Genomic DNA, 27,065 nt, shown 5'->3' with positions numbered 1-27,065 from the left:
AACAGGACAGGAATTTATTGCAGTGAGGCTAATACTGGGAAGACAGTGGAGTAGTATCTCAAAGGTGGTCTACAAAGTACTGAAAATACTCTAGATTTATGTAAGGAAAATGTGGGACAAAGGTCGGTGGGTACAGGCAGGTGGGCAATAAAGGTCACGTTGATCCTTATCTTGGGGTCCATCACACAGGACCTTGCTGGCTCAGGGCTATTGGGGGTAGTTTTGTTCCCATGGGGGATGCCTTGCCTATAGGGTCTTTTGCCAGAGGCAAGAGATAAGATGGAAAAAAGGACTTAAGAAAGTTTGAGGTTGAAATGGAGGTGATTGAAGTGTTCTTTTACTACTTCACACCTATTGGGATGACTACCATAAAAAGACTACCTCATGAAAAGAAAAGGAAACAGCAAGTAGGCTGTATGGGGAGAAATTGCAGCCTGTGCGCACTGGGGAGGGAATGTAAAATGGTGCAGCCACTGTGGAAGAGTTTGGGGATTCCTCAAAAAATTAAGCAGAATTATCAGATGGTCCAGCAATTTCACTTCTTGGTATGTACCCCCAAAAGCTGAAAGTAGGAACTAGAAAAGATATCAGAGTTCATAGCAGCATGATTCACAATAGCCCAAAAGTAGAGACAATTCAGACGTCCATCAACAGATGAATGGAGAAACAAAATGTGGGATATATATACAGTGGTATATGATTCTGCCTTGAAAAGAATGGAGTTTTGATACATGCCATAGTGTGGATGAACCTGAAGACTCATGCTATGTGAAATAAGCCAGACACAAAAGGACAAATATTATATAATTCCCCTTATACGAGGTTCCTAGAGTAGTCAAATGCATAGAGACGAAGTAGAATTGTGGTTACTAGGGGCTGGGCTAAGGGGGCAAGGGAGTTCTTATTTTTAGAGCTTTTTAAAAATATATTTATTTTAAAGAGAGTGAGAGAATGGGGGGAGGAATAGAGGGAGAGGAACAAGCAGACTTGGGGCTCCTTCTCATGACCCTGAGGTCATGATCTGAGCTGAAATCAAGAGTTGGGTGTTCAACCACCACCCCAGTACCCCAGGATTATCTTTTAATGTGCACAGAGTTTCAGTTTGTAACATTTTGTAAACATTTCATTTTTAAATGTTTATATCATTAGATTGATTCCTTTCTTTCATGCTTTCAGATTTGGTGACATGCTTAAAATGGTCTTCCCTGAAGATCTTTACTTATATCGTATTCTAGGTCTTCTTTTGTTCTTTTGGTTTTTTTTTTTTTTTTTAAGATTTTATTTTTCATGAGGGACAGAGAGAGAGAGAGAGAGAGAGAGAGGCAGAGACACAGGCAGAGGGAGAAGCAGGCTCCATGCTGGGAGCCCGATGTGGGATTCGATCTTGGGATTTCAGGATCACGCCCTGGGCTGAAGGCAGGCGCTAAACCGCTGAGCCACCCAGGGATCCCCTTGTTCTTTGGTTTTATTTCCTATTCTTCAGTTTTCAGTCCATCCAGGATTTTGTTATGAAATAAAGGTAAATGCTTTTTACTTAAATTTTGATAACCAATTTTGATAAGAATCTTTGTTAAATAATCTCTTCTTCCTTCTGCTAATTAGATTTGTCATCTTCATCGTATAGTAAATTTTCACATTATGGTTCCCTTTATATATGATTCTGCATGATAGGCACCTATCACCTGAGAGTGAACAGCTACAGACCACAGCCTCTCTCTCACAGACATCCCTGAAGGATGGTGGCGAAAGTAAATCTTTGCAGTGAGCAGAGCCTCTATACTCATCATGAATATTTCCTTCTTATTTTGTTATGAGTATGTTTGTATATATACATATATATTAAGGAAATATCTGTGTTCTATTCCCTTACCCTTTTATCATGTAACATAGATGTACTGACTTTGTGTCAGTATTTAAGTATCAATTTTACATCATAGTATTTAAGCTGTGTGATATCAAAAGAAGAGTGAACCCCACTGGAAGAGTTTACCTCATTTTCTGGGGAAGGTATTAGTGTGTTTTGCTTTGTATGCCAGATAGTTGGATCCTGTAAGGATGTAACGGTTAAGCAAAAAGGAAGGGAATTTAAAGGTTTGGAACACTCTCGGCCTATCCATATTGAAACAAATGAGAAAGCCTGTTTGGGTGACAACACCCTAAGGATGTGGCCAAGCTTTGGTCAGATTACTGTGGAGATCAGTCATCTCAACAGAGGCCGAGATTATGGAAGATGGCCCTGAAAGCAATTCAGAAATCAAGGCTGCCACTCTCATCACAGGCCCCGAGTACAAGCGCCTGGATGGCACAGTGATTACACAAGTGGGACCACCTATGCAGTCCAGGGGGGTCCAGATGCTTTTCCCAGGGCCTCAGGGGTGAGTGCCCACAGAGAGGTGCAGGCAGGCTGTGCCCCCATGAAACTGTGGGAGCATGGCTGCCTCCACCTAGATTTTGATCATGGGGCCACATGGCAGGGCCCCAGGTAGAGAGCCACAGCATGGGCTGGGCCACCTCACAGGGCTGTGGTAATGGAGGGGCCGTTGTAAGAGATAAGAGTGGGTGCCCCACTAGAGCAATGTCTGGCAGAGCTGTGGGGGTGTGGTCACTTTGACCCCAGACCAGCAGAGCCACCAGCTGAGATTCCAGCCCAGGAGAGCTGCAGGGAAGGTGTCAACCCCAGTTAAAAAGAGTGCTGGCGGCACAGTGACCACTTGGCATAACTGCAGGCACAGGATGCTGTAACCTGAGAGTGCTGGGGAGGTGGGAGCGTGGCCCTACTGGGCCTGGAAGTGGTATGTGGGGCTGAAGGAGGTCATTCTCCACCTTAAGGTTTAACTCAGTCCAATCAGTTAGGTTTGGGCCCTACCTGGGACCAGTCACTCCTTCCCGGTTCTCCTTTTTGTGATGTAAATGTGTATCCTAAGCCTGTCCCACCACCATCTTTTGGAAGCACTGAACTTGTTTGGTTTGGCAGGTTCACAGCTGGAATTAATTAAGACTTTGGGCTGGGGAGAGAATGGATTTATTCTGCTTGTGAGGACCTGAATTCAGGGGGATGGGGGGGCTAGATGCCATTTACTGCATGTTTGTGTTCCCCTCGGATACATACATCAAAACCTACTCCACAGTGGGATGGTATTTGGATGTGGTGCCTTTAAGAGGATATTATGTGAAAGTGCTCATGAATGGGATCAGTGCCCTCATAAAACAGACCCCAGAGTGCTCTCTTGCCCCTTCTATCATGCGGGGACACAGCAAGAAGACTGCAGTCTGTGGACCAGAAGCAGCCTCTCACCAGACACCAACCAGATCTGTTGATGTCTTGGCCTTGGACTTTCCAGCCTTCAGACTGAGAAGTAAATGTTTGGGGGCACCTTGGTGACTCAGTTGGTTAAGCATCTGCCTTTGGCTCAGCTCATGATCCCAGGGTCTTGGGATCGAGCCGCGCATGGGGCTCCCTGCTCAATGGGAAGTCTGGTTCTGTCTCGCTCTCTTTTCCTCCCCTCTGCTAGTGTACTTTCTCGCTCTCACTCCCTCTCAAATAAATAAATAAATAAATAAATAAATAAATAAATAAATAAGATCTTTTTTAAAAATTAAAAGAAAAGGTATGTTTACCATTTAAGGTACCTAGTCTATGGTATGCTGTTTGGTTCTTCTTCATTTTCTATTCTTTTTTTTTTTTTTTAAGATTTTATTTATTTGTTTGAGAGAGAGCAGAGAGAAAGCATGATCAGGGAAAGGGGCAGAAGGAGAAGCAGACTCCCTGCTGCGCAGGGAGTGTGATGTGGCGCTTGATGTCAGGACCCTGCAATTTTGCATACATCTGTCCAGACATTTTTTTCTGTGTATCATAATATGAGCACAGTGAGCATAGTGGCTCATGTTGTCCTGTAACTTGTTATTCTAAAACTGTATCCTTGCTATCTTGTGATATCAGTATAGATCAGTCATGATTTTTAAGGGCATATATTTAATAGTATTTAATAATTCCCACATTGATGAGCATTTAGACAATTTCTAATTTTTCTATTATAAACCATAGGTTGATGAACACTCATAAGCACCTTGATGGATTATTTCTTTAATGATAAATTACAAAAATACTAATTGCTGAGCCAGAGGTATACATATTTTTAAGACTTTTGATAAAATGAGCCAGGTTTCGCTTGAGAAAGTCTGTCCCAGTTTACACTACCATAAGCAGCATCGGAGTGCATGATTGATCCTTCAAAGATATTACATATTTTCCTTTTAAAAATCATCATGTCAGAAAAAACAGGTACATTAGCATTATTTTATTTTTCTATTTATTTGATTTGTAGTGATGATGACCATGATTTTCATATTACTATTGCTGTCCTCTGCCATTTTTTTTTTGTGTGTGTGTGTGTAGGTGTAGGATAACCTGTTATGTAACTTTCACATGTTCTTTTTTGTCATTCATCTTTTCACTTCTGTGGTAGGCTTTTATTCTATTCTATTAATTTGTCTATAAAGAGGTCTCATGCAGTCAGGTCACTCCATAATTTGTATGTTGAGCCTAAAAACATGGCTCTCTACAAAGTCCTTTTAAAACCTATCTGTTGGGACACCTCAGTGGCTCAGTGGTTGAGCATCTGCCTTAGGCTCAGGTCCTGATGCTGCGGTCCTGGAATTGAATCCTGTACTGAGCTTCGTGCGGGGAGCCTGCTTCTCCCTCTGCCTATGTCTCTGCCTCTGTCTCTATGTGTCTCTCATGAATAAATAAGTTAAAAAATCTTAAACCCCCAAAACAAAAAAAGCCCTATCTGTTGTGGGGACCCTGGGTGGCTCAGTAAGTTAAGTGTGGGAACTTTATTTTGGCTCAGGTCATGATCTCCAGGTTTGTGGGGTGGGGCCGAATAGGGCTTCCTGCTCAGTGCCTAGTCTGCCCTCTCCCTCAGCCTATTTGCATTCTCTGTCAACCTCTCAAATCAATCAGTCTTAAAAAAGAAACCCTATCGGGATCCCTGGGTGGCACAGCGGCTTGGCGCCTGCCTTTGGCCCAGGGCGCGATCCTGGAGACCCAGGATCGAATCCCACGTCGGGCTCCCAGTGCATGGAGCCTGCTTCTCCCTCTGCCTATGTCTCTGCCTCTCTCTCTCTCTCTCTCTGTGTGTGTGACTATCATAAATAAATTAAAAAAAAAAAAAAGAAACCCTATCTGTTGATGCTGAATTCTAAAGCTTTAATGTCTTATTTATTTAAAATATTTTGTGCTTTATTTCAACATGCACATATATTATAATACAGTGCAAAGTTTGAACAATATGAACTTTTCCTTGTTTACTTTAAAAATAAAACTGCTGGTTATTTTCCCAGCAAAAATGGGTTTAACAGAGTAGAGAATTGCAATCTAGGACAAGCAAAATACTGCAAAAGGATAGGCAAATCCAAGGCAGAACCTCTCTTTTACAGAGGAAAGGGGTGGGGGGCTGTTGTAAAAAAAAGTCCATTGGGTTAAACTGGAAGTATAGTGGCTTCTCATTGGTTGAGCTGTGACAGTCTGTGTCACATTGAGCTGTGACATTGACTGGGCTGTTGCTGGGGGAGGAGGAAAACCTTTCTTCCTCCCAGTGGTAGTAAAGTAGCAGCTAAAGTGGCAAGGGCTGCAATTGACCGTGTAGGGTGTGAGAGCCCTCCTGCTGGCCTCCTGACTCCATTTTTTTTTTTTTAAACAAGCCCCATGTCCAGCGCAGCCCAACCTGGGGCTTCAACTCAGAAACCTGAGATCAAGACCTGAGCTGAGATCAACAGTCAGCCACTTCACCAACTGAGCCACCCAGATGCACCTCCCCACTCCATTTTATTTATTTATTTATTTATTTTTCCCCACTCCATTTTAAATAAGGTTTCCTTTTATAGATTTTTACACTTCCAATATTAATTTTCCACAATGCAAGAAACATTCAAGATGAAATATAACCCGTTTCCCTGGGAAAAAGTGAAGTCTCACAATAACTGAATACCACGAACTTTCCTTTCACTTTTGCTCATAGTGTGCTCCCCACAGTGGAACCTCACTCTGATATGTAGGAGAGTCGTGGGATCCTCCTGCTACTGTCATAGCCTCAGTAGTGTGAGAGCATATCAGGTGTTTTTCCTGACACACAGCCTCTAGTCCAGAGGGGATCAGTGTATAAAACATAGGTTTATTTTCCTAAAATAACTATGTGGCTTCATATCTTAAAAATGTGGAAAAATTAAGTCTTGAGTATCATTGTACACCTACCCATTGTCTGCCCATAATTCATCCTGTTCCTTTCTAAGAGAAAGGCTATTTTACTGGAAGTGGTGGCGTATTTAAGCCTAACCAAAAAAATAGCAGTAGCAAAAAAAACAAAAAAACAAAAAACAAAACAAAACAAAACAAAGCAAAAAAACAAACAAAACCCAGCCTGCCTTGTAGTTAGGGAGAGAGATGAGCAGAAGCATCTGTGTGGGTGTGTGGGGCTTTGAGAGAGCCTTTGCAAGTGGCAAGTCTTTTCACTTTGCGGTCTTCATCCTGCCTACCTGGGACAGGAAGAGATAGATGGAGCCCCAGTAGCCACCTTAGAAGCATGGGGATGATGGCCCCACCCTAGAGATGGTGGAGGAGAGAGCTGGAAGGAGCCTCAGTTTCTCCGAAAGAATACATTAAAAATTTCTCTAATTTCAGGCTTTTTCTTAGAAAATCATCTGTCAGTGTGTGGAAGTAGGTGCTGTTGAGACAATGGCAGAGTCATTTTCCATTTCCAGACATCCTGGACCTCTCTAGATATCAACCAGGTGCTCACCACTGCTAAGAGGATTTGGAGCCCTTGCTGAAGAGTCTTCCTACAGCCTCCTTCATGTCCTGGTTCCTCAGGCTGTAGATGAAGGGATTTAGCATGGGCGTCACCACTGTATACATGACAGTTGCCACTGTGTCCTGGACTGAGAAGGACTTAGGTGGTCGTATGTATACCCCCAGGACAGTTCCATAGAACAAGGTGACCACAGATAGATGGGAGCTGCATGTGGAAAATGCCTTGCGCCTTCCCAGGGCAGAAGGGATCCGGAGGACGGCTGTAGCTATGCGGATGTAGGAAACTACAATGAGCGCACAGGGGGCCACAAATAGGACCACGGCACCCAGGAACATGTGTTGATTGACACGCGTGTCTGAGCAGGCAATCTTCATCAGCAGGTAGGCATCACAGTAGAAGTGCAAGATCTCCCGGGCTGAGGAGCAGAATGTCAGTCCGTTCATGAGGAGTGTGTGAACCAGGGAGATGAGGCCAGAGCATGTCCACATGAGTGTGGTTAGTCCCCTACAGAGCTGAGGAGTGATGATGGTGTGGTATAGCAGGGGTTTGCAGATGGCCACATAACGGTCCAGTGCCATGGCCGCTAGCAGAAAGGTGTCCAGGTTGGCAAAGGAGATGAGGAAGTACATCTGGGTCAGGCAGTGGGGGTAAGAGATAGTCCATGTTCCTGCTACGTGGTTGACCAGCAGCTTGGGGATCAGGTTGGTAGTGAAGCAGATGTCAACAAAGGAGAGATTGATAAGGAAGAAGTACATGGGGGTGTGCAGGCGGGGATGGGAGCCGATGACCAGGATGATGAGTGTGTTCCCAGCCACAGTGACCAGGTACATACACAGGAAGAGCCAGAAGAGGACTTGCCGCTGCTCGGGGTCACTGGTGATGCCAAGTAGGAGGAACTCGGTGACTCCTGTCACATTCTCCTTCCCCCTGGACATCCCACTGTGGCTTGGGGAAGGGACAGGCTTCAACAGAAGGAGGAGGACACAATCCCAGCAGAGCGTGGTCTTGCTGTATGTTAAAAATCAAATCTAAGGTCGTTGGTAACCAGAAAAATGAACAGTTTTCTACCCATAGAAATTGCTGCTTTTTGTCAAGTGTTTATTGCATGTCACCATGCTAAGGACTTTATGTGCATGATCTCTCTAAATCCTCACAAAAGAGACACTTTAGGGACGCCTGGGTGGCTCAGCAGTTGAGCACCTGCCTTCGGCCCAGGGCATGATCCCGAAGTCCCGGGATCAAGTCCCACATCGGGCTCCCTGCATGGAGCCTGCTTCTCCCTCTGTCTGTGTCTCTGCCTCTCTCTCTCTGTGTCTCTCATGAATAAATACATGAATAAAATCTTTTTAAAAAAGAGACTTTAATGATTCCTACTTTCCAGATGAAATGGCTGAGACTCAGAGTATGTAGTTTGCTCAAGACCACATGGGCAGTAAGAGGCAAAGGAGATTTTGAAGCCATGATCCAAAACCAGAGCCTGTGCTTCTCTTTACCATCCCACTACAGAGGACCCACCTCATGGCTCCTCTGACGCTGTGTGCTGAGGGCAGTGTCACTGAATCTTTGACCTCAATTCAGCAGCATATCCTCTTAAGAGAGGACCTTCTTCCCTGGGTCTTGCTTACTTATCTGACTGCATGTGCTTCCTGCCTCAGGGCAACCAGGGCAGGGCCTATGCACTGGCTGTTCTTGGCCTTTCATTCTCTCCACCTGGACCTCTACATGGCTGATTTTTCATCTTTCTATCTCTGGGAAGCTATGTCATTTGTTGACTAGTGTATAGTGTGTTTTCCCCATGAGGCTGTGCCCTCCTAAGAAAAAGGCTGTGCCCATGTCTGAAACAATACATAGCACATGGTCAGTGCTCAACAAAGTGGTCAGGTAGAAGAATGAACTTTCACGAAGGTACTGCATACCAAAATTGACCAGTAAAAAATACATGGACACCATACTGAATGAGAAATGTTTTGTTGTGATTATTGAATGCACTTAGCAAATAAAATTGTGGCTTACAGCAGAAATTGGAGTGAAAGTGAGCAGAGTGAAAAGCAGCCAGTGTCAAATCATAGGCAAGCCCAAGGCTTCATGTCAACAGGAATTTCCTCAACTGTATGAATGAGGAGGTATTATTGCGTATCTGGTCTGTGTGATTGACCAGAGGAGCAAACCAGCTCTGCAAGCCAAATGCAGCCTCCAGGTGTGTGTATTTAATTTAGAGCCTTAATGTCTGACAAGATATTTCCTATTTGCTGACTTTTTAAAAATCAAGGATTATGGGGCTCTTGGGTGGCTCAGTTAAATGCCTTCAGCTCAGGTCGTGATCTCAGGGGCGTGGGATCGAGCCCTGCATTGGGCTCCTGCTCAGTGGGGAGTCTGTTTCTCCCTCTCTTCTCTCTCTCTCTTTGAATTCTTAAGGGACATCTGCAGCTACTTTCATACAACTTGAAGTAAAGCAAAATGGCAGAAATGAGGAAACTTCCATCCATTTGCTCATGCCATCATCAGGTGTGTGTGAGGCACTTATATCGTCCTTGTAGGGCTACCAGACCCTATGTTCTGAGAGCACTACTGCCATCCAGAAAGCACTTACTAAACTCATAAACTGATATGTTTAAAGCCAAGAGGGAGTAGAGTTGAGATGTGTTGGAAACTCATGGCGTGATGGAAGGGGAAATGGTACATGATCTATGGGGAAGAACTCTGAGAAATGTAAGACAATAAAGGCAGCCTTTTCAATATTTTCTTTAAAATTCCACATTGCTTAGTGTTTGGTTCAGGAGCCTTAAATGGAAACATCAGAAATCCATTCTGTTTGTGTAGGACTTTGCAACATGCATGGCCCATGTGCATTCAGAAAATTCTGTAGAATTAAATCCACTTCTAGATGAGAGGTGGGCCAGACTCTGGCTCACCTCTCATCTAGAAGTGGATTTAATTCTTTATTCTCAGATTCCTCCTCTGTACAATGGAGATGGCCTGTGAGGATGAGAGAGATGGTGACTGAAAGAGCCTGGCACTGTCATTCCATGTCACACATTAGTCAGTGGGTGGCAGCTCCCGATCGAGCTGTTATACCCCTTCCTCAGAACCACATCAGGCATCATGCACAATGCTGACAGAAGAAAACCCAAAAGCCAGACCCTTCCTGCACTTAGAGGAGCTGTTAGATAAGAGGTGATGTGGCACCATGTGTGAATCTGCTAACCTCACGTCTGAGCTTCTCCCCCATTCCAGCTTCCCCTGGTCTTACTTGATTGCCTGTGCTGATCTTAATTCCTTCCCTGGATTTTAGCTCTGGCCTTCACCTCTCTCCTCAAGGATTGGCTGCAGATTCCATGACTGCTCCACCTGGAGCAGAGCATGGGCAGCAGATCTGGGGCAGGTGTAATGAACTAGCACAGCCTCCCACGTATAGGAGAAACTTGCCTGGAGCATCTCTGGAAGGGATAGCACTCCCACCATGTGTTCTCCTTCAGTGGCGCCTGCTCTTTCCCAAAGCAGCCTGCAGCCTGCTTTTGAACCCTTAGGTTAAAATTTTCTATAAATTAAGAGTTTAGAGTGATCCCAAGGTCTTATTTGTGGCATTGTGGGATGCTGTTTGAAGCAGACGATCATGTCGTCGTGCAGAAGGTGAGGTCCTGGTCTGGGAATGTGGGACCCGCAGTTGCCCGAGCAAGGTTGGACAGACAGCCACTGTAGGAGTTACTGGTGTGACTAAATTTTGCACTTTGTAGTTTCTAATGGGGTTAATTGATAGCATTCTCAGGCCATGGTTTACTAATATCTAAAACAGTTATGTTGATTCAGGGGGCACCTGGGTGGCCTAGCTGGCTGAGCATCTGCCTCTTGATTTTGGCTCAGGTCATGATCGCGGAGGTATGGGACAGAATCCGACGTTGGGCTCTGTGCTCAGTGTGGAGTCTGCTTGTTTTTCTCCCTCTCTCCTTCTTCCCCTGCTCTCTCTCTTTCTCTCTCAAATAAATAAATAAAATCTTTTTTAAAAGAAGAGTTATATTGGCTTTGTATAAAGTATAAAGACTTTCCCTATATATGACCTGACTTACCTTTCTGCAGTCCTATGAGGTAGGTGGGTCAGACAGCAAATGTGATCACCCCATGGATAATGGAGCTAAAGATGAATAAGATTGGGAAGTATAATTGTGGACTTACAGGTAGCAACCTACTCAAATCTCAGTGCTCTGGGGCATGGGGACAATACCTGGGGTCCTGGGCAGCACCTTCTGTTCTCTTATCCTCTGGGCTGAAATTGTCCTGTCTATAGATGTGTAGGACTTTATGGTCCCCACCAGAGTGAACTCCCAAAGCTCCTGATTATAGGCAGTCCACCAGGAATTTGTCTATGTTCTGCAGATCACAAACAAATCACCTACCCTGGGGGCTAAAGAATAAAGAAAGGAGATTGCATTTGTATTGTGGGTCAGTGACAGAAGAGCTTTCCCTGTTGGGAATCTTCCAGGTTAGCTCAAGCCCCAGCTGAATTCTGGGCCTCCATAGATCCACATTACTCTGCTCTATTTTGCCTTCATCAAAGGACTGAGAGAGAATTGACAGATCTAGGTCCTAATGTGGAGCAGACCCATTTTATCCTCTGATTATTCTGAGTATATATTTTGGGGGGTTGGTTAGGATGGCATGAAATCTTGGAGAACCATCCGTGATGTGCTGGGGTAGAAAATGCCAGAAAACAGAGTTTGGGCAGTGGTCTATGTCGTTCTGCATCTGAATGTTTGGGGATTAGGGTTCCTAATCTCCATGTTGTCATTGGGGTCAGAAGTCACCTTCTGGGTGGTGGAATGGTTCGTTGCCAGGTATAATCTTAGTAGTCATTGTGATCATATCTGTGACTGTGCTGAGGGAGGTACCGGGGTCCATTCTGGAGCAGAGCCTAGAACTCTTGTGTCACACTTCTCTCCAGCCTCACCCATACCAGTTGTAAAACAATGTTTTTGGTCTAATTGTCAACATTGCTTCCCTGGTTATATGATTTAAATAGTATTTATTGGACACCTGCTGTATGATAGAGACTGTTCCAGGTTCTACAGGAGAGAGAAGTCAGACAGGGTAGGTCTGTGTTCACACTTCTTTCACTCTAGTTGGGGAGGTAGCACAGCTTTCCATGAGTAAATGGTTGGAATACCACATAAAATCAACCCTGGTCTAGTGTCATGTCTGCCACACTTTCAGGAAACTGCTCTTTCTACTAATTTCTGAAAGGTATTAAATGGCAGGTTGTATATGAGCATTGGTTTTTAGAAGTCTGGATTGTGCTCACATAACTTGGCTCAAAAGTGATTTATTTGTCTATATATAAAGACCTAAGAAAGAGCAAAAATGATCTGCATCCTTCTTGGCAAATATATAAAAAAATAAAAGTGAGGATGTGCCAAAATATCACTCATACCTCACATATAAAAATTATAACGAGCTCAAACCAGTAGTTTTTGGCTGTCAACATGATATGCCTGAAATTTTGAGCAAATATGAGATGGCCTGTTCTGAAAATGAGGTTGGCAGGACCCTAATCACCTCTGTGTAGCTCACACATGGAAAATCAGTCTAGATAACCAGATTTACTAGGGGTCAGAGTTCATCAGTTAGACAACACCAACTTTCATTGACAAAAGATAAATACAACAAAGGTCATGGCTAGAACAAAGTCATCTGCTGAAGGCTGATTGACATTGTGAGAGACAAAGTCCACATGAAGCTTAGCTCCTGCCCTCAAGCATGGGGAGACAAGAGACTACAGGCAGGACAGTAACTTGCCATCCCCAGGGAAAGGCTTCAGCTCCCTGGAAGACTCCCTGGCTGGCGGGGCCTTGAAGCACAATTTGGAGGAAGAGAAGGGTTCCATGAACCGGGAAAGCATCTCATTGCAGTGGCCATGACATGGAACAGTCCCTGCTCCCCTGGGGAGAGCAGAGTCTGGGGAAATGTGCTGGGAAGAGAGATGAGTCTCTCTTTCAACATTAGCTGAGCTAAAATAAAAACTTTTCCCTGCAAGTTGTTTCAACTGCTTGCAAAGAGCTGGCCCCTAGTGGCTAATTAGTGCTACCTGGAAGTTGCCTATGAGGAAGAAGGATGGTGTCTGTTGGGTGCCCCAGCTGCAGAAAGCAGGCCCTGGAGGGTGACTTCCCAGACACAGTCCTGATTTCCTGGCTGCTCCCAAGGAGGACTCTGCCAGCCTGGCCCTGCATCTGCTTCTGTGGGGGTGGGGGGTGGGGGAGGCCACTAGAGGCCCCAAATGATGCTGAGCTCTAATTTATGATCTGTTTATCTCCTGTGCAGGAAACCACAACCAGAAATGACTCACCAGTTCTTACCACAGAGCCTGTGGCAAATCTCAACACACATGTTTGTTTCTTCAGTTCAGCTCATTATAAGTGAGCATTATAAATAGGAGCCCAGAACCTCCTTCTTTGTATCCCCTCATGTGTCAATTCAGGATACCTCAATTTTTTTCCTTTTTCTCCCCCCCACCCCAATTTTTTTGTGGCAAAATACACATGACCAAAAATTTACCATCTTAACCATTTTTAAATATACAGTTCAATGAAATTAAATACATTCATTACGTTGTGCAGCCCTCTGCACCATCATCTCCATAATGCTTTTCATCTTGTACAACTGAAACTCCACCCATTAAACTGCCTATGTTCCCTCTCCCCAGCCCCTGGCAACCACCATTCTACATTCTGTCTCTGTGATTTTGATTTCTTTAAATCTTTCATAAAAGTGAAAAGTGAAATCACACAGTATTTGTCTTTTTGTAATTGGCTTATTAACATAATATCCTCAAGGTTCATCCATATTGTAGCATGCTGTAGAATTTTCTTCCTTTTTAAGTCTGAATAATATTCTATTGCATATATATATATATATATATATATGGCATAATTTTGCTTATCAACTCATCCTTTGATGGACACTTGTATTGCTTCCATGATTTAGCTGTTGTGAATAATACTGCTGTGAACACAAGTGTATGAATATCTCTCTGCGTCCTTTTTTTCAGATCTTTTGGGTGAACACCCAGAAGTGAATTCCTGAATCATATGGTATTTCTGTTTTTAATTTTTTGAGGAACCATCATACTGCTAAGTGTTTTAATTTTTTTTAATTTTTATTTATTTATGATAGAGAGAGAGAGAGAGAGGCAGAGACACAGGCAGAGGGAGAAGCAGGCTCCATGTACCAGGAGCCCGACGTGGGATTCGATCCCAGGTCTCCAGGATTGCGCCCTGGGCCAAAGGCAGGCGCCAAACCGCTGCGCCACCCAGGGATCCCCAACCATCATACTGTTCTCTACGGTGGCTGCACCATCTTACACCCACCAACGGTGTACAAATGTTCCAATTTCTCCATATTCTTGCCAACACTTAATGTTTTCTGTGTTTGTGTGTGTGTGTGTGTGTGTGTGTGTGTGTGTGTGGTTTGTTGTTGTTGTTTTGGCTAGTAGCCATCCTAATGGGTGTAAAGTGGTATCTTAGAGTTTTTATATCCCTAATGACTAGAGATGTTGAACATCTTTTCATGTGTTTATTAGCCACTTGTGTGTGCTCTTTGGAGAAATGTCTATTCAAGTTATTTGCCCATTTTTTAATGGGACAGTTTGGTTTTCTCCCAGGGCTTACAGAGGGGTAGCCACTAGGTTCTGTGGTTCTCCCTGGGGTACCCTGTGGTACCCTGGGGACCCTCAGAGTCAGTTCTCAACATGAATTCAAACTGTCCCATTCTCCTCCTGGCCTTTTCACATAGCAGCTCTGTTTCCTTTTCTATGACCAGGGTTAGAAGAGCTTGTGAAGCCCCACAAGGTTCTAGGGCAGCACTCCTTGGTGCCGAACATCAGTTACACCCCCCAGCCCCAAGTCTCTGGGCTCCATGCTGGGGTGCTGGACAGCAGGAGGGAGCCAGCTGCTGGGTGATTGCTGTTGTGGGCAGACACATGCACATGGCCTACCTCACTCCTTCCAGGCATTGAAAGAATCTGATTATAATGGTGTTTATTGATTTACATGAAGTAGGCTGGGATCAGTTTGTATTGCTAGCCTCGCTCCTGTTGATAAAAGTATGACATTGTGATTTATAGTAAGAAGTATATATTTGGTCTTCATCCCTGTTCTAGCACAGAGCTCTTAAAATTCTTGGAATTTCCTGTGAGGAAGGAGATATAAAGTAGCCTTTATTATGTTGAGATGAATTTGGGACTGCATCTAAAGGATGGGGTGGTAGGAATCATTGGAGCCCACCAAGTGATTAGAGAGTTGGAACTTTCAGCCTCACCCTCTAACTAACCTCAGAAAGGCAGAGGGGCTAGAGATTGAGTTCAATTACCAATGGTCAGTGATTTAATCAAATACATATGTCATGAAGCCTCTCTAAAACCCTAAAAGGATGGGGGCTTGGAGAGCTTCCAGGCTGGTGAACACATGGAGTCATGGAGAGAGTGGCCCACCTGGAGAGGGCAGGGAAGGTCCATGCCTTTTCCCCATACCTTGCCCCCTGCATCTGTCAACCCAAATAAAGAAGTAAAGTGAGACAAGTGCAAATCAGCAGAAATTGAGTTTATTCAAGAATAAAGGATTGCAATTCAGGAAATGTAAGCTGCAGGTCCTGATGTGGGAAGAGTAGGGTTTGAAACTGATAGCCAAGAAAGAATTCCTGAGACGTCTTTGGTGTAAAAAGATTTTATTAAAGCCCGGGGACAGGACTGTTGGGCAGAAAGCTGCACTGGGGTCTTGAGGAGTGCCATTATATACTTTCAAGTTGGGAGAGAGTAATGTAAGCTTCCCAGGTATTTTGGAAATAAGGTTTCCAGGATCCTGAGGAGCTAGCTATTGTTGGGAAAGGTCATTTATTACTGTTTAGTAAACCCTCAGTCATGAGACCCTGCAGATGTATATCAGTGGGTCATATGCTTGGGGGATGATTACCAACATAGATCTTGGGGAGTAGAGATAAAGGAAGTTTCCAAATGAATTTTTGTTTATTAAAGTAGACTTAAAGGACCCTGGGGGTTGGGCTAAGATTGCCTTTTGTCCTTAGCAAAGTATCAGCATCAAGGCAGCGGAGTCCTTAGAGGACTGCCACTCTGCCTGTTTCAAGGATTTGAGAGGGGGCTGTAGGTAGTAAGGAAATTTAACAATTTGTCTTCTGCCTTTGTTCCCCATGTCAGGTTAGTCTGCTCAGGGTTTGGGGTGGGCTGTCTTTATGGGTTAGGAGCACAAAGAAGGTGAGTCCAGTCAGAGTCCAACCAGTAAAAGTTCACTGGCTTGAGGGTGGGGTAAGATTCTTGGCAGATAGTCATCAGTCAAGGAGGTAAATTTCAGTCTTCTGTAAATTAGCCATTTACAGGAAATCTCGGTCTCTTGGTTGAGTGTCATTAGCCTGAGGGCACAGGTGTGAGCTTCTGCATTCACCTCCTGTTTCCTTTTATTTTTTTTAAAGGTTTTATTTATTCATGAGAGAGAGAGAGAGAGAGAAGCAGAGACAGAAGTAGGCTCTATGCAGGGAGCCCGATGTGGGACTCCATCCTGGGTCTCCAGGATCAGGCCCTGGGCTGAAGGCACTGCTTAACAGCTGAGCCACCCGGGCTGCCCTCCTGTTTCCTTTTAGACTGAAATCCTTTCATGCCTGTCTCCCAACTGGGAACTCCTGAGTTCTGTGCTATGACGATCAATTGGTGATCCACTAAGTAATATGTTTCTCTGAGTTCTGTGAGCCACTCTGGCAAATTAACAGAACCAGAGGAGGGCATCATCAGAACCTCAAATTTAAAGCTGGCCAGTCAGAAGTGTAGATAACAACCTGGATTTATCACTGGCATCTGAGGTAGGGACAGTCTTGTAGGATGGGGCCCTTACCCTATGGGATCGGATGCCACCTCCAGGTAGGAGGTGTCAGAATTGAGTTGAATTGTAGAACAGCCAGACAGTGTCAGAGAATTACATGGTGTAGGGATGAAACCTATGCAATGGTGCTGGGCCCAGAGTTGGAAAGGGTAAGCCCCTTCAAGCTGTGGTTCGGCTGAGTTGCTAATAACCACTACTGAGGTTGAAAGACTTGCCAGTTATTTCCTGAGCAATTTTGACATGTTGATGATGTGAACACTGTGTAAGCCTGGTGAAGTCAATGGATTGACCTCTGATTTGGGGAGGCCATGGGAGATGTGGTGGGCATGGTAGTGATGGGAAGAGAAAGAGAACCTTGTTTTCTACAGATGGTTCAGCATCTCCCTCAGGCCTTCTCTAGCTGCATATTTGTTACCACTCCACTATTTTGCCCTTGCCATGTCTTCCTGGCCCTCTGTATTTCCTCAGTTTTCTTTTTTTTTAAGATTTATTTATTTGACAGAGCAAGTGAGCAAGCACACACATGTGCATGAGCAGGGGGAGGGGCAGAGGGAGAGAATCTCAAGCAGACTCTGCTGAGCACAGATTTCGAAGTGGGGCTCCATCCCAAGACCCTGAGATCATGACCTGAGCCAAAATCAAGAGTCAGACACTCAACCAATTGAGCCATCCAGGTGCCCCTCAATATTCGATCTTTACTTATAGTTTTAATTTAATTTGATATGTGTATCTGTTGATATAATATACATACTAAATAAGTATGTATTTAATACATAGATTTCTCTAATATTTGATATATTTAATTATTAACTATTTAAACATATTACTCAATAAAGTTAATATTTTACTATTTATGTAAATAGTTTATTATATATTTTCATATTTATAAATATTACATTATAATAGGTAAAACATTCATAGTTTATACTTCAACTTATTAAAATATAATACATAAAAATTATATATATATATATATATATATATATATATATATATACACATTCCCTTAATATTTTTTGGAAAACAGCATAGCTGAATGTTGAAGACCAATCATTCTAACCCCATCCTTCCTGGGTTCAACCCCTGTCTTCTGCGGTTACTGTGTATATTACACTGGGTACCTCTTAATTACTGGACTTCCCTGTGCATCAGTTTACTCTGTAACATGGAGATAATAATACTGCCCACTAGGAGTAGTTTCAAGAATTAGGGCTTTAATGTACACACAGGGCCTTAGAACTATGTCTGGCATATATGACTGTCCTGCTCCTTTGTCTTCTGTCTTCCACACTGTACCAGCATCTCTCAGACTCTTAATCTCTTTTTTTAAAAGATTTTATTTATTTATTCATGAGCGACACAGAGAGAGAGAGAGAGAGAGAGAGAGGCAGAGACACAGGCAGAGGGAGAAGCAGGCTCCATGCAGGGAGCCCGACGTGGGACTCGATCCCGGGTCTCCAGGATCATGCCCTGTGCTGCAGGCGGCGCCAAACCGCTGTGCCACCGGGGCTGCCCAGACTCTTAATCTCTTAATCTACTCTTAGAGTAGATTATGGTTTCAGATGAGTGCACGAAGGCAGTCCATGTGAGAAACATCACTACAAATATCTGTTTGAGAGGGAGAATTTTTAAAACTCATGGTAAAAAACACATAAAATAAAATTTACCATCATAATTGGTTTTAAGTGTGATTCACATTGGTGTGTAGCTATCCCCACCATCCATCTCCAGAACTGTTTTCATCTTGCAAAACTGAAATTCTATATCTGTTAAACAATAACTCCCCATTCCCTCTCCCTTCAGCCTCTGGCAATGTCCATTCTGCTTCCTGTCTTTATGCATCTGACTACTCGAGATACCTCATATGAGTGGAATCATACGGTTTTTGTCTTTTTGTAACTGGCTGATTACACTATAGCAAAATGTCTTCAAGTTTCTTCCTTATTATAGCATGTGTCAGAATGTCCTTTTTAAGGTGAATAATGCTCCCTTGTGTGGATATACCACATTTTGTTTATCCATTTATCCACCTTTGGCCCCTGTGAATAATGCTGCTACGAATATAGATGTACAAGTACTTCTTTGAGACCCTGCTTTCAGTTCTTTTGGATATATACTCAGAAGTGGAATTGCTGGATCATATGGTAATTCTACATTTAATTTTTGAGGAATCACCATGCTGTTTCCTAGGGGCTGCACCATTCTACATTCCCACCAACAGTACTCAAGCATTCTAATAAATGGAATTTTTAATTCCCCACTTGCATAACTGTGTAAGTTATCTCCTCTGTCCTAGTATTCACTGAAATCATAAAAACCTTACGTAGTTCATGGTGGTTTGGCATATTTATTGAGGACATATGAACCTGTGGAAGTGAGGTTGCAATCTCAAGATAATTAAGTAGACCCATATGCACATAAGGGTACTGGGGAGGCTATTGCTCACATTAGAGACCCCCGGAACCATGGCCATGAGATTTGGTCCAACTAGAAGTTATCGTCCCTTGAAATTTCAGAGTGGATTTATGATTCCCTCCTCTTCCTGCAGGTAGCTCCACAAACACTTCTAGCACTTCTAGCACAAACACTTCCTGGCTCTAGAATTTGTTCTGGAGATCAACTAGGACCCTGATCTTTGGCCAACAATGCCAATTGCACTGGTAAAAAGACTCTGAAATCTCCATGATGTGGCTGTTTGGAAGGGATAGGACAATGTCAAATTACGGCTGTCAGAGGAAACCGCGAGTCAGCATCTGTTACTGGAGGTGCTATCTCTGTCTGTCCAGATGGGGTGCTTCTTGAGCTCTGCAAGGTTCCCCAGGTAATACAGAGTTCACTGACTCCTTTGGCAAGTGTTGTGGTAGAGATACCTGAGATGCCAGAAAGTTCTGTAGCTCAGCATTTGACTTTCAGGAAGAAAAGAAAGGCAGGTACACAACCAACCCTCAGGCTGATTATATTGTTCTCCCCTTTTGAACCTAGTAATGCCTAATTCAAAATGAATTTCACAATATTTTAAGTCTATTTATAGGAAGGCCAAGAAGGGATGTTTTAATTTCATTGCAATAATTATTTCACTGCAATTAATTTCTACTTATTTAAAACCCCATATGGCTTTTGTTTCTTTCTCATTTGGATCATCTATGGCCCCTTTCATCTCATGCTGAATTAGATAAAGTCCAGTACCCATTCCTTTATCAGATGCCCCCCAAAGATGACTCCTTGCCCCAGGCCATGTGCCAGCTGATGCTCCATTTTGGATGGACCTGGGTGGGACTTGCTGCCTCAGAAGACATGAAAGGTGAACAGTTTCTCTCAGATTGGAGGGAGAAATGGTCAAGAAAATGATCAGTGTTGCCTTTTCAGAGACTACCTCTGTCAGTGAGAGGTGCCCCTTGAGGAGGTCTTTGATAATCCATCCATCAGAGCAACAGAACCAGCAGCTACAGTGATTGTCATTCATGGAGATACAGATTCTCTGGTGATTATGAGATTTTCACCGCCTATTCGGCAAGAAAAGCAAAGGTGTAGATCATCTCCCCTTGCTCGGATGTTACTCTGAGGCCCATGTTTCAGGATGGTTTTCATGGGCCTCTGATATATATTTTTTTAAGATTTTATTTATTTATTCAGGAGAGCCAGAGAGAGAGAGAGAGAGAGAGAGAGAAAGAGAGAGGCAGAGACACAGGCAGAGGAAGAAGTAGGCCCCATGCAGGGAGCCCGATGTGGGACTCCATCCCGGGACTCCAGGATCGCGCCCTGGGCTGAAGGCGGCGCTAAATCACTGAGCCACCCGGGCAGCCCGTTCTTTTTTTTAAAAAAAGATTTTATTTTTATTCATGAGAGACACAGAGAGGCAGGGACATAGGCAGAGGGAGAAGCAGGCTTCCCACTGGGAGCCTGATGCGGTACTTAACCCCAGGACCCTGGGATATCGACCTGAGCCAAAGGCTGACACACAACCACTGAGCCACCCAGGTGCCCCAAGTTTTTTGTTTTGTTTTGTTTTGTTTTTAGAGTGCATGAGTGGGGGGAGGGGCAGAGGGAGAGGATTTTTTTTTTTCATTTCATGACTTTTTTTTTTTTACATTTTTTTTTATTGGAGTTCAATTTGCCAACATATAGCATAACACCCAGTGCTCATCCTATCAAGTGCCCTTTCAGTGCCCGTCACCCAGTCACCCCCACCCCCCGGCCCACCTCCCTTTATACCACCCCTTGTTGTTTCCTAGAGGTAGGAGTAAGCAGACTCCATGCTCAGTGGGGAGCTGGACATGGGGCTCCATCCCAGAACCCCAAGATATCAAGAGTCAGATGCTTTACCAACTGAGCCACCCAGGTGCCCCAAGAACAAATCTCTTCAGTGTAAAAATGGAACCAGGATAAAAATTTGCTAATCCACACACTGTCCTTATTTGGTCTTTCCTGTAGGGGATAAAGGTGTTTATCCCTAAAGGCATATAGGATCGGAGTTCACAAACCCTTAAACAAAAGCAATAGGGTAAAGCTGTTACTCTGTCACTGTGACTCCCAGGGCTACATGCTTTGGTTCCTTAAAGTAGAAGACTAAATAGGATACACTTGTGAAAGAAAGATGTAGCTAACAAGAAGCTACACAAATATTAGGTGTTAGCACTGAGCCTCTTTAGCTGGAGTAGGAATATTGTTTCTGAACCCATTCCTGCTGTGCTCCTCCTATCCCTTTAAGACTTGGGCCAGTGAGAGAGGTGCCCTAGGGGACCAGGACCCACCCAGGGGGAGAGACCGGTGCCTTCCTGGGAGAACCCCTGAGCATGACCTGGGCCTGTGAAGCTCTTTTCTTCTTCTCACAGCTCTAGTTCTGGGGGTCTTTGTGAGGCATTGGGATACTCCCCTGGTGAAAGCCAGTCTGAAACAGTCTCTCAGCTTTATTCTTCTTATCTTCCTGACTCTCTGCTTCCTCTGCTCCTTGCTCTTCACCAATTGTCCTACCACAGTGACTGGCCTTTTTCAAACGACCTTTGGAACTGTGTTCACATTAGCTCTTCCCACCATTTTGGTGAAGACTATCTCTGTGGTTCTGGCCTTCACAACCATAGGGCCTGAGAGCAGGGCCAGGCATTGCATGGGGCTTGGAGCCTCTAACACCTTCATTCCCATTTACTCCCTGGTCCCACTGATGCTCTGTGGGGTATGGCTGGTGAACTCTCCTTGTTTTCCAGACACAGACCCACACCCTGAGCCTGGACTCCTCATCATAAAGTGTAAAGAGGGCTCAGCTACCACTTTCTACTGGGTCCCAAGCTACATGAGCATTCTGGCCTCGGCCAGCTTCTCTATTGCTTTTGCAGAGCCAGGAACCTCTCTGACACCTTCAGAGAGGCCAAGTCTTCATGTGCAGAATGCTGGTGTTTTGCAGTGTCTGGGTGTCCTTCCTGCTCACCTGCCAGAGCACCAAGGAAAAGCCACGATGGCTGTGGAGGTCTTCATCCTGGCCTCCATCCCAGGGTTACTAGGATGCATATTTGCTTTTCAGTGCTACTTAATCTTGCCAAGACCAGACAGGAACACCCAGTCATGGGTAAAGAGTAAATATGATAAGAAGAGAATTAATTCTGAATTTTTGCCTAAAAGTGAGCTTAGAGAAAAGAAAACATAGCTATAATTGTATGTCTTAAAGCCAGCATCCTACTTGCTGGGAAAAAATGAAATGCCTCTCACAGTCCCTCTAGATCAGGATCTTCCTGATAGAATTGTTGAGGGCACCGCTATGCTCAGGCTGTTTGCTTTGTGAAACAGTTTTGGTCTTGGTGTTCAGCAATGTTCAAGCCATCACCTGTTCATCTTACCTTTTCTACCTCCTTATGTATAGAATGTGCCCAGTTCCTTTCCTTTCTTTGGCTAAAATTCTGTTTTCCCCTGTGTCTATTCTGTCAATCTCTTTAGAGGACATTCTGTTACTGACAGTCATTATCGCTTCTCTGCTTCTGTGACTTCACCACTTTTTGCTGTTTAGTACAGTGGGGATCCATTTTCCTTAACAGTGCTGCATTCCACAATGGCCCCCATCATCCTAGAAACTAGAGTGTAGTGGGATAAGCTCAGACTTGAAAGTTAGAAAGGGAGTGGTCTTCCCACTACCTAAATGACCTTAAATTTTTGCTATACTTATTTGAGCCTTATTGTGAAGGACATGGGATGAAACTGAATGATGCCTATTATGTTCACTTGGTACCACCCAAATGGATGTGAAGAAATCTGTGTCCCTGATATAAATGATATTGGACAGAATCAAATGACCAAACTAAGATAATTCCTATAGAAAGTCTCAGTAACAGCAAAATAATAGCATATATTTGTGTAATCCTTATATTCTTAGAGATAATTTTATTGTCCTATCCTGTATAGATTCTGTAGTTACCTAAGCTAAGGCCAATGCCAGTCAGCAGAGTGAAGGAGGAAGTCAGCTATGACAAGGTTAGAGATAAGCAGGTGACTCAAACTGCAGTGCCCAAGCTGGCTTAAGGAACTGAGCCCTCTTTAGGACTGGCCTAAATGTTCATGGAAGTCCCAAGTGTAAATGAGAAGCAGAACAAAAAAATCTGAGCTGAGCAGGAAGAAAGTGTCATGGTAGCCGGAAGCCTCCCATTGTCCTTTCCACTACTTAAAGGGAGGGCCCTAGTACAGGCTTAGGATTATTTCCTATGTCTTTTTTTTTTTTTGATCATCAGGGAATCAAAGATCAAAGTCTTAGAAAGTTCTTATCCCAATGCCTGTTTCCCTCCACTTAACTTTTGGGATTGTTCTTAACATAAATACTTTAGTCTTAAAGCTAGCATCCTACTTGCTGGGAAAAAATGAAATGCCTCTCGTAGTTCCTCTATATCAGGAACAAGTAAAAGATTCCCACATTCTCTGCTTCTGTTTAACATTGTATTAGAGGCACTAACCAATATAATTAGAGAAATCAATTGGAGACAGAAGAAAAAAATTAAGGAAAACTATCTTTATTTGCAGGTCATGTAGTAAATGGTAAAACTATTAAATATCAGTAAAGTAGAATATATTTTTAAAAAATCAATGGTATTCACATACCGTATACAAAGTATACAAAGAATACTTAGGAATAAAGTTAATACGAAATGTAACAGATCTATACAAAGAAAATAGTAAAACATTTTTACAAAACACAAAAATATACCTGAGCAAATGGAATAGGATAATTCTGCATCATAAACATTTTAGTTCTCAAGTTATAAATTTAATGAAATATCAATAAAATTAAATAGTTTTTAAATGAACTTGATAAGCTGATGCTGATGTTTATATGGAAAAATACCAATGCAACATTAACCAAAAATTAAAGAAAAACTTCAATACAGGGGGCCTAGTTCTACCAGATATTGAAATATACTATAAGCCTCTACAAACAAAATGATATTGTTGGAAGAAAAGACACACAGAGCAGCTGAATGGAATGGAAAGCCCAGAAAGAGACTCAGGTATATTCTGAAATTTGGAGTAAGAATGGTATTTCAAATAGTTTGGGAACAACTGGCTACCCTTTTGGGAAAAAATAAAACTATATTCATACCTTACACCATAAACAAGAATAACTTCCAAATAGATTGAGGATCTAAGTATAAAAGACAAAACCATGCAAGAATTACAAGAGAACATCATGAGATTCTCATTAATCTCCACCCAAGGAAAGCCTTTTGAGCTATGCCTTAAGACCTAGTGGCAATTAAAGACTGATGGGGTGCCTGGGTGGTTCAGTTAGTTAAGTGTCTGACTCTTGATTTTGGCTCTGGTCATGATCTCAGGATCATGAGATAAAGCCGCTGGGTGGGTGTGGAACTTGCTGAAGATCCTCTCTCTCCCTCTGCTTCTGCCTCTGCCCTCCAACCTCTTTTGTACTCTCTAAAAAGGAAGGAGGAGGAGGAGACTGACAAATTTGATTATACCCTCAAATATATAAAACATTGCAAGGCAAAAATCACCATAAATAACACAGAAGACAACTGGCAAACCAGGAGAAAATATTTGCAATGTGTATCCCAGATAAAGGGCTAATCTCCCTAATATGTGAAAATTCTGAAATATTGGACTAAAGTTCCAATTATGAAAGTGAGAAAATGCAGTAAGCAGACCACACACACACACACACAAAATAAAATGGCCCTTCTCTCCATGAAAAGAGATGTGATCTCACTTATACTAAGCAATTCATTAAAGAGAGAACTATTTCTAGTAATGAAGAAGTGAAGTAGCAACATATACCTGTGTGTAGAGGACTATTATAAAAACGATGTAATAGAAACATAACTGTAAAGACACTGGAAAGTATCCAGAAGCAGACACTGTCTCACCCTAAAATTGGAAGAAGATAATAAAGTTTCTGATTTCTGTTTGGACAGAACTACCAAGCCCCAGGGCCACGGCTAAGGAGATAGAATGGAAATTGGTAGCCCCTACAGTGCCAGGGATCAGAATTCAGGGCTGAAAATCAGCCAGAATTTTAAATATGGGGGGAGGGGAGGGAGATTATATAAGTGTGAGAACCAAAGTATAAACTCTGCCCCAATTCCTGGATAGCTGCCAAATTTGAAATAATCATGGAGGACACAAGGACATATGACCAAACAAACAACACTGTGTTAGTGAAAGATATACATTTTATAGGCTCAACAAGCTCAGCAAACTCCAAGTAGGATAAATATGAAGAAAACCATACATAAGTATGTCACAAATCCCTGAAAACCAAAGAACGTGAGAAATTCTTGAAAGTAGCTAGAGGAAAAATATGACACATCCCATGCAGGGGAACAACATTGGAATTTCCACTGACTTTTCTCAGAAACCGTGGTGTCCAAAAGACAAAGGAAACAATCTAGACTGTCAATATAATTCTATATCCAGTGAAAATACCTGCCATGGATGAAGGTGGGAAATATACAATTTCAGGCAAAAGGACATGAAGAAAGTTAGTTGTGAGCGGACACACTCTACAAGAAATACCAACGAAATTCTTCATGCTGAAGAGAAATGCTACCAGAGGTAAAATCCCATCAGGAGAGAGTGAAGAGCATCAGTATGATAAACATGTGGGTAAATATAAAAGAATACATTTCCATTTAATCCCTTTAAAATATATATGGCTGCTGAAAGCAAAATTTACAGCATAAAACATATGACCTCTACACCATAAGGGTGGTGGGAAGTGGTATATTTGCCCCCTTCCAGTCTCTACCTTGTATGTGAAATCATACAATATTAACTTGATTTTTATTATTTTTAAAAAATAAACATAGGGCTTCTTGAACTCAGGACCCTGAGACTGAGATCTGAGCTGAGATCAAGAGTTGAACGCTTAACCAACTGAGCCACTCAGGTGCCTCAACTTTAAATAGATGGTAAGAAGGATATCTATTTTAATCCCCAGGGAGTTTTTAAAAAATAATGCAAAGAAAAAAATAATGCAAAGATGTATACATCAAAGGCTAAAATTAAATTCAAGTAGAATTCTAAAAATTATTGAAATTCTACAAAAGAAAAGAAGAAAGTAGGAGCAGAGGGAAAGTATAGGAAAGCAATGAGCAGCAGCAGCAAGGAAGTGTGAAGTGGCCTCCTAAATGCAAGTGTGTGACTATTCAAGGGGAAGGGACCAACCCAGGGCATGGCAAACTTTTTTAAAGGGTCACTGTGGTCTCTGTTGCAACTAATCAATTCATTCTGGCATTACAGTGCAAAGTCAGCCGCTGAAAATAGGTCAACAAGTGGGTGTGGCTGTATGACAATAACCTATTTTATTTACAAAATAGGAAAGTTTCATGGTCCATAGAGCTCGTATTACAGAAAATACTTTCAAGTCTTGAAGCTTGTAGCTTGTCTTTAAAGAGAATAAAGTGGGGGAAGTCACTCTTCATGGATTATGGCCCACTGAAGAGCTACAGTAATCAAGATAGAGTAGCGTGTGCAAAGGGATAGACACATAGATCAGTGGAACACAAATACGCCCACCTGATTTTGTGCAAAATCAATTCACCTGAGAAAGGACAGCCTTTTCAACAAATGGTAGTTGAGGAACTGGACATGCCTAGGGAAAGAAAAAATGAACCTCCTCTACCCAGCAATCAAAGAAGAATGAATGCCAAGTCTTTTCAAACTCTAACAAAAAGAGGAGGAGGAACACTCACCAACTCATTTCCTGAGGCCAATATTCCAGATACCAAAACCAAAGACATCACAAGACAGGAAAACGAGAGGCCAGCATCTCTAATGAATTCAGATGCAAACACCCTTACCAACACACTGGCAAGCCAAATCCAGCAACATGTAAACATAACATGCCTTGAGCAAGGGGGATATATCCCAGGAATGCAAGAAAATGTGCCCTTTGAGT

At 43.0% G+C, this 27,065-nt stretch overlaps 1 protein-coding gene across 1 annotated transcript; it reads right to left on the bottom strand.

Annotated features, from left to right (window-relative positions):
* Positions 1 to 6,802: 6,802 nt before the first annotated feature.
* LOC140640839 (olfactory receptor 1D2-like) lies at positions 6,803 to 7,744 on the bottom strand. The gene has a single exon (XM_072840277.1). It carries the CDS (start codon positions 7,742 to 7,744, stop codon positions 6,803 to 6,805), a length of 942 nt encoding a protein of 313 aa, XP_072696378.1.
* Between the last annotated feature and the right edge of the window lie 19,321 nt (positions 7,745 to 27,065).

This window comes from Canis lupus, chromosome 10 (genome assembly GCF_048164855.1).
Source record: "Canis lupus baileyi chromosome 10, mCanLup2.hap1, whole genome shotgun sequence".
NCBI classification, from domain to species: domain Eukaryota; kingdom Metazoa; phylum Chordata; class Mammalia; order Carnivora; family Canidae; genus Canis; species Canis lupus.
This window is presented reverse-complemented; position numbering and strand designations above follow the sequence as displayed.

What these genes read in the sequence shown, in the direction of transcription:
- LOC140640839 (XM_072840277.1), bottom strand. Translation starts at nt 7,744, where the DNA reads ATGTCCAGGGGGAAGGAGAATGTGACAGGAGTCACCGAGTTCCTCCTA.